Here is a 14,631-nt window from a genome sequence, read left to right as displayed (position 1 = left end):
TTAAGCATGGATGTGGGCCTTATTTGTGACAACTACTTGTAAAGGTTAAAGCAGAGGCTGCCTGGGAGCTGAGAATATTCCTGGTACAAGAGAGAATCAGGTGTCTCCATGGGCCAATTATTCTTGATGCTAATGCAGGTTCTGGGGGTGGTGAGCTGCCAAATGCCTGCAGACGGAAGCCACAGGATTAGCTGTGCTGGAGAAAGAGCTGGCCACCAAGGCGTGAGCTGTGGATGTCTGCTCCATGCAGTGATGCTCCTTTTTGAACATGCTTCTGAGCCCTGACAGGCCTCCTGTTTAACCTTGACTCAGAGGAAAGAGCAGTAGTCAGAGAATCATTCCCTTCTCTGAAGTGGATTTCGGCTCTGCTGGCCCCCCAGGTTAGTTCAAGGGAGCTAGTTCATGAGAGCTGGCCCCTGTGTGCATGGAGGTGATTGAGACTCTCAACAGTGTGGCTGTTTGACTCTCCTGCTCCTCCCAAGATGGTGGGTGCACCTTTTGCCTCTAGATCTCCAGCTTTCATGCAGCCTCAGCGCCTGCCAAGCAGGCAACACAAGCTGCCTCTGTTGTATCGCCTCATGGTCTCTGGTACTGAACTCCCGATCACCTCTGCATCCTCATCTGCCAGAACAAGCCCATCCTGTGGAAAAGCTTGCTCCTGCTCATGCTAATGAACCTGTGTTCCCTGCAAGTCTCCTGAAGAGAGCAGGTTTTGTGCAAGCTTTGTTCAGGGTGGCGGTGAGGCTTACCCACCTGCTGTCCCGTTAGCTCAAGGGCAAGAGGTTTCTCTGTGAACATTGAATTGCAGGACACCAGGCCGAATAAAGGAGCTGACACTAGTGCCAGATGTGGATGTACCTCCTTGTCCTTTCCCTGGGCCACAGGCTCTGATTAGGGCTTGGCTGCCTGCACCTTATGGTGGGGCTGCAAGGGAACCTTGGAGGTTTTCTGTGGCTCATCCACCCCTCACCCAGCCCCAGGCTTTCCCCCCATACCTGTACACGAGCCTCGGTGAGGTCTGTCCTCATGGCTAGCTGCTCCCTGGCATAGACATCGGGATAGTGGGTCTTCTGGAAGACCTTCTCCAGCTCCTCCAGCTGGTAACTTGTGAAGGTGGTGCGGTTCCTCCGCTTTTTGCCCTTGTTGCTCTCCGAGTCGGCCTTGTCCATGGGGCTGGGGAGGTCTGTGCTGGCCCTGTCCTGGGGCACTTTCACCCCGGCCTCCTTCACGCTGAGGTAGCTGCTGTCCATTGCTGAAGGGTCGGAGCTTGGCTGCAAGTCAGGCTCTCCCAAACTGCTTTCCTTACCTGTTTGGGTGGGAGGTAAGGGAGGGAAGAGGGGGGCAGGTTTGACCGGGGGTAGGGGGCAGGGAGACAGAGGAGGAAACAGATGTAAATCTTTTGACCAATTTTGCCCAGCACAGATGGGCAAGCTCTCTCAGCTCCTGCTCCCTCTCAGAGACTCAGGTGGGAGGATGAGCCCTGCACACTCACGTGCACACACCCCAGCAAGGCCCTCCTTCAACCTCCCAACAGCCACATCAGAACTGAACATCATGGAGCACTACATTCCTTGGTCCTGGCCACAGGAAAGGTCTCTGAGAGGTACCCATCTGCTCCCTGCGCCATGCAGGTCCCCTGTCACCAGCCCATCTGTGCTCCCCTGCTGAATTACAGCGAGTAGAAAACCGGGAGTACGCAGCAGCCACATGTGGTGCTCGGTGGGGTCTGTTTTCTGCTCCTGCATCCTCAGGCAGTGGTGGTGTGTCAGCAGAGGTGCTCCTGGCTGACACCCCCAGTCGCCCCCACAGCCTTCTGCCAGGACTTGCCCTGCTTTTGGCAAGGAGGCCGTGAACGGGGCTCAGTGCCGTGGAAAAGGACAGTATGAGACACCTGCGGGAGCAGCACCCCCTGCTTGCAGGGCAGAGGGAAATGAGAGGAGTGTGACAGCAGTCTGAGGGGCTGTTCCTGCCTGACTGCCCTCAATAATCAGTAATTAATGAGATGTGACAGATGAGAGCAGTATGGCAATGCAGGAGGAGGAGGTTTCAACCACTGAACCAGTGAACCGGTTCCTTTCTGAGGCTTAGCAGCTACAGTAAAACCACCTTTGAGCTTTGTCACGGGGCAGATGCCTCCTCAGGCACAGGCACTATGTGTGTCCTCTCCTGCACACCTCCTGCCTCCAGTGACAGTGGTGTCCCCTTCATTAGCAAGAGTGATGCTATGCCATGGGGACCCATGGCTCTCCCTTATCTGATGCCACTGCTCTGCATTTCTGTCACCAGGAGAGAAAAAGAGGGATTTGTGTGAGCAACTGGCCACCTGGCATATAGTGCACAACCAAGTGTCACACCTGGACACATTTCTGGCTGGGATCTTTGGGCAAAAAGCATGGTAGCCCTACTGCAGGTTTTAACCTTGAGCCACCATGCTCAGTTCCTAAATGTGTGGGAAGTGGCACTGTGGTATTTTCTATCCATGCTCTCCTTACCAAGCCAAAGGCACATCAAGTGTCTCATCTTTTTTTGAAATTTCACATTAGTCTATTTTCAAATGTTACCAGGCCAGGATCAGTCCTTCTGGGAAACAGCTGCACCATTTAGTGATGTCCCTGCTGGGAGCTTTTCCCTGGCAATGTCATAGCCAGGGTCATTAATGCCAGCTTAGGCATCTTAGCCCATGTCTTTGGCAACAGCCATTTTTTCCAGCACTCATCTCTTGTTACAAAATCCTTCCGCTAATTTGCTGTATATTTACAGTTTAGCCCTTCTGTGAACAGCTCTGTCACATCTTCACAGCCAAAAGCCCATGAAAGGGCTTGTGAGAAGCTGTACTGTGTACAAGCCCTTGCCCACCTCTCACTCTCGCAGCTGAAAGGCTGCACTGAGGTGACTGGGATGAAACTAGAAGGATGAAATGTAGCTGTCACCCTCAGGCATGAGGCCCAGATTTAAGCTTGGGGAGATGAGCTATGAAAGGGATTTGAGAAGAGAATTGCCCAGGTGGTACAGAGGGCTTGTAGGCAGACCTTGGCTGAAGGCAGTGGAGTTACCTGCCACTTTCTCCCTACTGTGAATTCAGATTTATTGCTTTCTCTAATATTGTTCCCTCTGACTTTTGAGGAGCTCCCTGTAAAGCTTACCAAAGCTTGATGTTGTCTATCTCAGCTCTCTTTGCTTTGATCCTTGGGAACATTTTGCCAAAACTTATGCTCCCTGGGTTCCAGGACCAGTGTCTAGGCCAGTGACTGACACACTTCCTCCTCTTTGAACCTGCCTTCTCCAACCAGCTGACTTCTGGGGGATGCAGGTGGAAAGACCTGTCCAGAATGGGCTGGGACAGGGTCCTGTCCCACAGCCTTGGCAAATCATATGCTATGGACATGATATTTATAGTTTTCACAACTGAAAATAAAGCAGTTCCAGAAAGTCTGCAGCAATGGACTACCACCTATGAGAGTCAGTAGAGACAGAGGAATAAATAAAGCATTCCAAGAGGTTGAGTTTTTTTCCCTTTCTCTCTTTCTTTTATTATTTATGATGTCAGGAAGCTCAGTACATTTTCCCCCACGGCTTTGTGCTGGCTGCCTCCCTAACTCCCAAGCCCCCTGCAGCTCCAGCAGCAGCAAACACAAGACCTGACGCCTTTCCTTGGGAATTCCTCTGCTGTTTTTTATCTGCTTGTGGAGCTCAGCTATCTGGGGAATGGTCTGTGCAAACATACACACACACACACTCACACACACACACTCAGCTATCTGGGGAATGGTCTGTGCAAACACACACACACACACACACACAGAGAGAGAGAGAGAGAAAAGCTCAGTGTCTGTTCTAGTTTCATTGACAGCATATCTCGAACTGCAGCTGAGAGCTGGGCCCCGGACTTTCAGCAGTGATGAGTTATCTCCATCACAAACTACCAGCCCCAAGGAGCAAGGACTGTCCCTGCTGCACACACAGTGGGTGTTCTCATGCCTGCTCTGCCAGGCCAGAGCCCTCCTTGCAGCTCAGCCATGCTGCTCTCGTGCTCCTGCACTGCAGCAGACATGGGCTTCTTCACCTCTAGCCCCTGAGGGCCCTGGTAGGGATGAGCTGTTTCCAGGAGAGGGGCAGAAACTGTGAGATGGAGGGCAGGACAGCAGCGTAGGGAGGGCATGGTGTAAATGTACCCTCAGCTGAGCATCCCAAGAAGTAACTCTCAATCCCTAGAAACAGGCTCCCTGACCTCAAAACAGTCACGCTAAGTGCTGAAGTGAAACAAATTGCATACATCTGCATATGGATATGCCCAGACTTCCTGTAACTGGAGATGGCCTCAAAGTTTCAGTGGGGTGTCTGTTTCTAATCAAACCTAGAGAGACCTTGAGTTACATATTGTGAAGATCTCCATGACAAGGAGTTAATGTGAGCACCACTGCACCCTTACAAGCCCGACAGGACCGTTTGGTGCCTCCTCCACTGCTTGCCAATCCATCCTTGCCCTTGTAGCAGTAGAAGGAGGATATTTTCTGGCTTCCCACAATTATACCCTGCTCTCGTAGTGCCTTGGCTGCCTGCTAGGCCATCAGCACTCCCAAGACCTTCCCTGAGTCATCCTGTGTCAGCTGCCAAGGGGCAGGGACAGTCCAGGATAACTGGGCATGTGAGCCCCAAGCATCTTGCAGCTCCTTTTGGGCAAGAGGGATGCCTGCGTTCTCACTTCTTCTGCAGGGGATGTGCCTTTCAAATCTCCCCACATCTGTCCTGGGAACCCTACGGAGGAGAAAGGGGGTGCAGGAGACACAAGACCATGTTCACATGTGACCATGAGGTAAGGTGCTGAGACAGCCGGGCATTGCGCTGCTCTGCTGACAAGCTCCTGGAGGGAACAGTCATCTTTATTGTGCTGTCAGAATGCTTGGATCCACAACCTGTATCCGTTTTGTTTCTCAGGTGTGCTATTTTGGGAGGCTAAAGTAAAATCTTCACAGCATACAATCTTATCCGTGGAATTTAATTTAGAGCGAAATCAGCTTAGTGCATCCACAGGGCAATGGAGAGTGGGACATTTCCAACACACAGCTTTGGGCCCAGCTTGAAATGGTGGGTCTGCTTTGCACAGCACATGCGTGACAAGCCACAGCTCCTGCACGATAGGCTCCCTCACACAGATGCCGTGATGGCAGCCCCACAGCCCATAAGGCTGCATGACAGCTACAGGGCCAACACAACCCAGGGACACAGCCAGCACAGGAGAGTTTCCCCTGGGCTCCAGGCAAAGAAGCCTGCTGGATCTTGGCCCTGCTAATGTACTGCTCCGGCAGCAACTTGTCCAAGCTATTTCAGCCTCAGTGAAGAGCTGATGCTACCCCAGTCCTGAGATGCTTCAGGAATAGCCTGGAACACCTACTGGCTTGTGGCAGCTCACAGAGGCTGGCTGGCTGTGGACAGCCCATGTTCAAAGAGCATGGCATGGGTGGCATGGGGCTGCACCAGGCTGCCCCTCTGCTCCCACACTAAATGGCATAGGGGCCTACTGCCTTCCTGTCCAAGTGTGGGCACAGCAGTGTTCCCCCCTGCCTACACCCAAATTCTATGGCCTACAATGCTGGCTACTTCCTGCTGCCTCTCCCTGCCTGCACAGGTGTGGTCTGACTCTTCATAGCAATGATGCTTTTAAAAAAAAGCTCTTAATGTTATTCTTTCAACTCTTGCTTAAATACCAGTGTTAAAATTTTGCCGAGATAGGATTCAGGCAGTGTATTTTACACTTCTTACCAAGGCAGATTTGCACCACAGCCCAGCCAGCACACCTCAAGGACTTTGCCAGCCATAGGAACCTTATCTGACTCTTGTGATCTTGCCTTAACACATGCTGAAATCATTATACTTGTTTCTAAGCTGTCTGTTCAGTCTTCTGTCTCCTATCTGTCATTAAAGTCTAGAAGTCAGCACAAGGCTATTATTTAAAAAACATCCACATTTTGGGTTCTATTAGAAAAAACAAAGTGACTGGATTTTAGACATAAAAAGACCCAAATATTTAGGTTTATTTCTGTTCAGGGAGTCTGTGCTCTTGCAGTCTGCACATGTAGAGAAGATTTTAACACTTTTTTAGTTGTATGTGGCATCAGTGATTTTATTAGCAATGATCAGATGCTTAATCATACTTTCACTCTTGGGCCTAACTGAGGTGTAAAACTGGGCAGCATTCATCTCTTAAATGCAGGTGGTAGAATTCTACACAGGACACAAACCATTGGCTTCATTCTGGAAGCTGCAGTTACCCTTTGCTGCTAAGCAGAAACTGGCTGGAGCATCTCCATTTCAACTCTGGATAAGGATGAGTACATGGCCTGCCCATCCCTCCCAGCCAGGGACCTCATTTGGTTGATTGTGCAGAACCTGAAGAAAGGCTGAATATGGTCTGTGCTGTTCCTCTGCTCATGGTACAGCATTACTGACTTCCCATAGTGCTCTGGAGATCACTGCATGGATGTTCTTGTCTGCATGGACACCATCCATCTCTGCTGAGCTTGTCAAAGCTGCTGGCACTGCTGCTCTGCTGCCTGCAGCCTCCTGAGGCTCTACAGAGCAGGGGGCACACACTGAGTGGCTACTCATGGTGAAACTCAATGTAAAAATAGCTGTGAAATACCTGATCACCTTGGGGAGCTAATTATAGACAGAGCAAAGTCCTACAGAAAAGTCTACTTGTAGAGCAATGAAAGGAGGAAAGGAGTGTTTCTTTCTACTGTGCTCCTCCTGACCACACCTAGGGCCCCCTCTTTGGGAAGAGACTTGTTTTTCTGATCAGAGCATACACCAGGAACAGGCCTGGAGCAGAAAGGTCTGAAAAACCTTCTGCTCCTGGAAAGCAGTCTGGGGATGATGCCAAGGGTGTCACACAGTGGGTCTATAGGCATTCTTTTGGTGGCCCTGAAGCCAGTGTATAACTTGAGTCACTGGCTCTACCTCCACTGTGTGCCTGGGAGATGTTTCAGTGGGAGTCAAATTCACTTCAGCCCTGGCTGCACTTAAGCCCTCTTGTTCCAGGCTGGCTAGTTCTCCTGGAGTAAATCACTGTATGAGTTTGGGGACAGACAGCTTCATAAACATTAACTCTAGTGCTGCTGAGAAGTTTACATCACAGCAAGCCTGGGGAATATGCACTATTTATTTGGGAAAATTGCTGTTCCTCTCACTTTTATTCTGATCTAGCTCTTTTCCCCCAATACAAACATCTGTTTTTGAGGGCATATGTTGCTTTATTGCCTGATTAGCTGGGTTCACACACCCTGTGGCTACTTGGGGAGAGCTCAGCATTGTCTGTACAAGTGCAACATGTGCTGCTTGCTCCTCTTTCATGTTTTTTAAAGGACGCTAACAAAACTGGCTGTTACATAAACAAATCAATTCTGAAAACTCGGCATAGAAGCTGTGGCTAGGGAAAAAGGCACAGCTCATTCCCCAAGTCCTTTTTCATGTGGCCCATTCATCTGAAAAGCAGGAAAGTGCTGACTAGCAAATTTTGAAGGCACAAAAATGCTTCTAGCAACCTGCTGCAATTGCAGTTGACTTTCTGGCTCCCAGACCATGATATAAGGAAAGAGAAGGAGCAAGAAAATGTACTGCCATTGTGTCCATGGAGAGAAAATCAAACTGCTCCATTGCATACCATGGCTTCCTCACTATTGAATGTGAAGGGAGATTATTGCTTATGCCAATATTCTGGAGTTGGGCATCTCAGTTCTCTCTGATTAGTCCATTAATTTCCCAGTGACATGGTTTTGTCCCCTCTGACACCTGAAGGTCTTCAGTGTTGTAGGGGGTGACAGAGTGCCTTGGGGATATGCCAGGACCAGCCACAAGATGACTTTTTAAGTGGCAGCAGAGGGAAGTGACGGCCACCTCTGTGGCATCAGAGCCTCATTGGATCCCACACAGGCGTCCCCGGGCACAGGGCTGGGGGTGATCAGCTACAGGTTTGCAGCATGCCAGGCTATGTACAAAGTTTGAAAGTATGACAGACAAGATGGGTCAGCTACTGCATTTTGAAATGTCTCATTTGCCACTGTAGGCATGTCATAAACAGCTAGGAAAAATTGTGAGTTTCTGCTCTGTCCTATTGTGTGTCTGCTAAAACAGTGCATATGAACCAAAAGCCATCTAGAACCTCTGAATTGATATGTCCCCGATGTGTACCAGCTAAGGAAGATGGACAAGGCAGGCAAGGATGGGAAGGAGACTTGACAGGGCTTTCAGTTTCCTCTTGGCTCTGGTTTTGATACCTTTTGGGTAAGTAGTCTCCTCCTTCCCAAGCAGTCCCGCATTGCCTTGCTGTGGCAGTGATCGCCTGAGGATCTTGGTTTTTCCCAAGCTCCTCAGAATCAGATGTGAGCACCTAACTGCTCTGAAGGCTTGGCTCAATGCTGAATAGACAAAATATGTTATGTCATTAAGAAAAAAAAATCAGCATCACTGGTATTGGACAAAGTATTGAATGGTGTCATCTCAGTCATAGACTCATACCTGCACACGAGCTAATAACAGTTTATTGGGATTTCAGTCCAAGAGTCCACAGATCCCTGGGCAAGTGAAAGGCAGAACAGACAGGCCCCCAGTGCTGTTTGCTGAAGACTTTTGTTCTCCACAGACAGACACTGTAGGGTTTTGCACACCTTGATGCTCTGTCCCAAAGTGGGAACTCTGTTCTGCTCCTGTCTGAGCTGAGTTTTCCTGCCCAATTCACCTTGTCTATCTTACTCTGGGATCGTTCAGTTATCCCACTGGTGTGTTTTAGAAAAATCTAGATCCAGCAAGGTTGCTCCTCCCCTGCTTAGATGCTACCTCCAGCTCAGTTAGTGACAGTAGCATTTAAAGTAGCCAGGATTCAACCCCGCTCCCTGTGCTGCAGTCTTGTGAAGTCCGGCTCTGCACCTGGAGCAGGGAAAGGTAAGTGCTGGGGAGCTCTGGGGCTGACAGCAGGCAGTGCCACTCAGTGCCTGTGGTAGCACTGAGGGCTGCTCAGATGTGAGTGACAAATGAGGCTGATGCAGGGCTTAGGGATAAGCTCTCACTCTGAAAGGAAGAGCGTAAATGGTCCCATCAGATGCAGATTTATGTATTCATCTTAACCTCACCCGTGCTGCTTGGCCACTGCAAGGATCTAAAGAGATCCCTCACCTGAGCACTGCAAGAGAAAAGGGGGCTCTTCTCTGCAAGCTGTTATCTCCTCCAGAGGTTTCCCCTGCAGCCAGTCAGTGCCTCTCTCTTCCCCACAACATGTTTCCTGGATGTTTCCCCTACAGTTTCTACCCCAGGCTGGGTGCTGGGTGAGCAGGACCTCTGCTCTGTCAGGGTGAGAGGGAGGCACAAGGCAGTGGTGCAGCCCTCTGGGTCTCAGTGTGTGTGTTGCCTTCCATCCTAAGCACACGCCAAGCAAGGCACTGCCAGCCATCACCTGTGACAGAAGGTATAAATCAGCCATCTAGTTAAGAAGGGAGTGGGGGACTCTTCCTGCTGGTGAGACAAAGCTGCCTCAAGGGAGTTGATCCTTGTTCTGATGTCTGGCTATGGCACAGTTTAATTCCCTGCTGCCAGCTTGCAGAGTGATTCACCCCATCCTGTGGGTCAGTGCCTGCCTGGACGCTGTTCACGTCATTTGCTTGGTTGGTCTGTCTGCCTCTCTCTGCGTTCTTCTGTCAGTCTGCTTTGCAAAAGCAACCTCTCTGCAGCAGAGACAGCAATGCATTGCTGAAGTTCAGCTGCCTCCCAGAGGTGATTTCTAGTTGCCTGTTCTGTGCTGCTGGTAGCAGGGCTGAACCTGCAACCTGAAATTGCCAGCTGAGAAGGGGGCAGGAGGAGGGAGATTAGGGCCATTTTGCAATGAGCTGGGCAAGAGCTCAGCTGCATCTGCATTATGGAGTCCTGGTTCAAATTAATGACAGATGAACTTCAATGGCTTGCGGGCCTTGGCCAGGGCGGTGTCCGAGCAGGCTCTGCCCAGCTGGAGCAGCCAGCCTGCAGCCCTAGTCCAGCGAGGCACTGCAGCATGTGTGTGTCCCTGGACTACCCTTCTGCTAAAGTGCAGTGTTATGTGCTTCAGATGGGCAGTCAGGCAAGCCCAAACAAATCCTACCAACACTGCTCCCATGCTGCTCCTTGTGCTTTCCAGTCTGGGCCCTCAGGTGCCCCCATGGAGAAGACCTGGGGACTCTTGAGTCTGGATGAGATGCTGTGGCAGCCCCATTGGGACCCAAATACAGCACACCTCAGGGGGATTTGGGTGCCACCTGTACACTTGGAAATTGGAAAGCAGGAGTGATGGAAAGCTGGAGTAAAATCAGAAAACAACCAAAATTGGCTGAAGCTCACTGAACCACAGAAAGGGTTGAGTTTAAACATTGAGACAAAGTTTGGGCAAGATTTCTTAGCAAAGTAGTTCTGCTTTTCTTCAGTTTTATACAGCTGATTAGTAAAGAAAGGCCCAGACGAGGGAAGAAAAACCTTCAGCCTTCCCCAAACCTGCCTGTTCTTGGAAGAACATCTATAATTTATTTCCATTCCAACTGCACATTGCAAAACTCAAGGCCGGCCAGGTCTGGGAAAATTCCTGCAAGCACTAGGCTTTTAGAAGCATTCCAGAAAGAAATTAGGTTTCTGGCTACCAAACCCACTAATTCACAGTCACCAGGGCTGGGAAGCAGACTGGCATCAACTTTTACTGGCAGATAGTAACAGGGCAGTAAAATCCCTAACTGAAGCAAGAAGCAGCACAACCAAACTGGGATCTTGCCAGCCGAGAAGGAAGACACAATAACCAACAGCAAACCTGAGAGCAGCAGGTTGTTTCCCCTGACCTTTACATCCTCTTCATGAGGTGGGGACAATGCTGCAGCCCCTCAGGGGCTGATGTCAATGGGGATGGGGAAGCCCAGACTCCTGACAGGGTCTGAGGGTGGCAGCAGCAATCCCTGGTAGCCAGGGACTCTCATCCCTGGTCTCCAAGAGCCCACATGCAGTGCAGGAGGTACACAGTGACCTCAAGGTCTCTGATCTCAAGAGCTGTTCTGAGGTGTTGAGGGGACATGGCTGCACTGCATGGACTGGCCGTGAACCACAGCGTATCTACACTGTAGCTGTGGAGAAAGGGCAAAGACAAAAAAATCCAACTAAGACTGGCTTGCTTGGAAACTCCAGCTGACCCTGACACAGTCTAAACAAATATTTTTTTTAATTACTCAGAATGCCCCAGTTTTCTTATATGTATCCCCAAAGACTGTCGTAAAATGTCTACAGAAAGGACTCCGTGAACCCCTGCTGCCCTGCTCTAGAGGCATGTATTTCAGCTCCAGCCAAACTGAAGTTTAATAAAACCCTGGCCTCTGTAGGTTCCCTCCAGCCTCTGCACCAAACAATTCTCCCCTGCCTCAGCCTGGCTCTGGGTCTATGTCCACCACAACCATTTGCCATGAGCAGCCAACTCCGCTGCAGCCTCCCATGGGAGACCACCATGAGTTGTGAGTGCTACGCTCATGTGCCTCACCTTTTTTTCTGCTGGGGCTGTGAGGAGTAGGGAAGGAGTGGTTGAAACTCTCCCTCATTTGTCATCAGCTCTGAAACATATATACAACTTAGGACACCTCTGGAGCTTTAGCTCCATATCCTTCATATCCCAGAAGAGAGAGGGTATATGTTGACTATGGGAGCCAAGTCTGGATAATCCAATTCTTTTGAATGATCCCAATAGCTGATGCCAGCCACTGTGCTTTGTAAAATACTGGGAAACCCCACTTGCATCACGGTTTAAGTGCAATGCTTTCCTCATCCAAAAAGTACTTATGTGTTGTTCAATAATCTCCCTTTAATGAGGTTTTGCCAACTCATCAAGGAGTTAAAATGATACTGCATGACTTGGCCAATTACTCTCATGAGACACTTGTGCAAGAGCCCAAACACATGGTTCCCAAAGGAAAGGGATGAAAATTATTTACAGAAGCAGTGAGGCAAAGGTTGATTGATAATGAGGCACTCAGAGGAAATGGGATGAATGTGCCTAATATTCCTCTAGTAAATAAACAACAAATAGTGTTCTCAATCAGCAACTCACATTTTTAATTTTGATCTGAGAATAGCAAGATTCACAGATTCATAGATTATTCTGAGTTGGAAACTCAAGGATCACTGAGTCCAAGTCTGAAGTGAATAGCCCATATGGGGATTGAACCCAAGATGCAGGTCAAATGACAGTTATTAAGGGAAAAAAAAATCCATTAGGTAGTACTGAGCAAGGAAAACATGCACAAAAGTGTGCTCTTACTTGTGAAAGGGGAGTCATGAATTGCTCAAAGGGTAAACTGTGCTTGTCAAGTAATTCAGAGTGCTATGCACTCCCAGGTCAGAGAAAGGGATTTAGTTTCTCTTGAGAACTACTTCACCTTGCAACACATATAATTGTCACCAGGGGGAAAAAAATGAAACAAAAAACCAAAAACCCCAAAATCCCAGAAGTTTGCATGAGCCAAGAGTATTTGACCTTTACTTTCTCTTCCACCTCTATGTTTCACTTCTTTTCCCAGACTTTGTGCCTGGTGAGCCGCATTCCCACAGTGTCTGCCCATCCTGCACATGCTCTCCAGCCACTTGACCCTGATGGCCAAAGTTACTGGAATCTGGCCACTCACTGAACTTGGTGGTGACCAAACCAGGCCAAGGTGTGGATCTCTGACCATCACCTGCACCACCAAATTCCTTTATAAAGCCACCCCGGGACTAGGGAGAAGTTGTTGCCCCTGGTGCTGTTGTGGCTGCAGATGGTTACACTGCGTGGTGCCTCTGCCAGCTGGAATGGTCCCTGCCTGCATGGCGCCACAGTTAAACACAATGCCAGGACCAAACATGTCTACTGGACCTAAGAGGATGAGCAGCGAGAGTACTCTCTTAAGGGCTTTTGTGCCATTCCTCTTACTTTTTCTTCCTAAATACTTCTTGCTTTCTGGGTCTTTGGATCACATACACTGCATGCCTCTCTGTGGGTGAACAGTTCTCCATTTTCTTGTCGTCATCCAGTGTTTGAAGGTGATCATTATTTACTGCATGGCATGCACACCCTATTCAGCAGTGTCCTCTGGGCTTCCTACGGCATCCACTGGGCTGTGCCGGAGGGTCATGCCGAGATGCCTGAGTCACAGCGAGCCCGGTGAGGTGAGGCACTGCTATTTCTCATGTTGTGTGGATGGCAAAGGGAGACAGAGCCACCAGGCACACACAGACACTCTATCAAAGCCTGAGTTTTAAAAAGTACTTAGTGCTGTCTAATGCTCTTGCAGCCTGGAGGTGAAGGTCCTGTTGGCCTCAGCTGTGCCCCTCAGGTGCCTGAATCATGCAATGCCTTTGTATCTTGGCCAAGTAGATATAAGCCCCCGTTCAATCCAAAACACTCCTCAGTCTTTAGGACAAGTTTGTGCCTCATCAAAATTCCTTATCCTTATCCCATCCTTTGCTCCCCTTCTTTGCCTGGATCCAAGCAAGTCTGGGCCAATTACTGGGGTAAATGGCCACTGCAGTAAGAGTAGGTTCAGACCTGGCTGGAAAGACTCCCACAACATGAGAAATCTGCAGTGTCTTTAGGTGTGAAAATCAAAGGTGTCACTACTGAGACAGTACAAACCACAACTCCTTATGGCTAGTTGTTGGATAATCTTTCAGATGAAAGGCACAAAGCACATTTCCTACCCAAAACTCAGCTCCACTGTAAATCTGATGATCTTGCTCCACAGCACAGTGCAGCAGAACTTATGAAAAAAGTCATCATCAGATTTTTTTCCTGACATGGAGAAAATAAAAATGTGCTTAGTTTTAGTTACATTCTTGGAAACAGCTTAATTGATTCAGAAGAACTTTTTTTAAAGAAAGTATTATGAAAACAGCCGGAGGCAAACAACTGCTGTGGGAGCTTTTAGGCAAGATTGTTAACTTTTGATTAAGTTAGAAGAAACTGGATGCAGGATTGTGGTATGAAGTGTCAGGCAGTAGACACAAACAGCAGTGACTCTGGTAACACATTTTCCCAACAGAAAACAAAAAAATCATGACTCTTGGAAGGAGAGGAACTCCTGGAGCACCACTAGTTCTAAACCAAACTGGATGATTATGTGAAAGATAATGACCATGAAAATCAGCCTAAATTAAAAACTGTATCCACATCAGCTGAGTTCATGCCTACTTTTTTGTTTGCTTCCAGTTAACATTCCAGGCAGGACAGGATCATATTGACATGAGTGACTACAAATGTCAAGTAAACATTAGCAAACATTTACAGAAATCATCTTTAGGAACTTGCGAAAAGGAATATTTGTCCCAGAAACCTGCTTTTGCCAGAGGTGCTCATCCAATCAGGGAACAGAGACTCATCATTTGTGTCTGCCATGTACCTACCTTCCACTCACCACCACAGATACCCTTTCAGCTGCCTGCTCCTTGCACCAGTTCACACACACACAATCTGCTGACCAAAGATTACTCACTAACATCATCCCAATAACAATCCTGTCCCAGACAGACGTCAAAAAATCATACCTTGCTCACAATTTGCAAATAAAACGCACGGGGCGTTCATCCCTGCTGCTCCCTGTCTCCCAAAATACT

At 48.9% G+C, this 14,631-nt stretch overlaps 1 protein-coding gene across 2 annotated transcripts in view; it reads right to left on the bottom strand.

Moving 5' to 3' along the window:
* The window catches only part of ALX4 (ALX homeobox 4), a 44,149-nt gene that overhangs the window by 14,305 nt on the left and 15,213 nt on the right, over positions 1 to 14,631 (bottom strand). For both annotated transcript variants that reach the window (XM_048307973.1, XM_048307974.1), the window contains one exon: positions 996 to 1,306. In XM_048307973.1, the coding sequence (XP_048163930.1) occupies positions 996 to 1,306 (311 nt within the window). The remainder of the gene's footprint in view (positions 1 to 995; positions 1,307 to 14,631) is intronic.

This window comes from Corvus hawaiiensis, chromosome 6 (assembly GCF_020740725.1).
Source record: "Corvus hawaiiensis isolate bCorHaw1 chromosome 6, bCorHaw1.pri.cur, whole genome shotgun sequence".
Lineage (NCBI taxonomy): Eukaryota > Metazoa > Chordata > Aves > Passeriformes > Corvidae > Corvus > Corvus hawaiiensis.
This window is presented reverse-complemented; position numbering and strand designations above follow the sequence as displayed.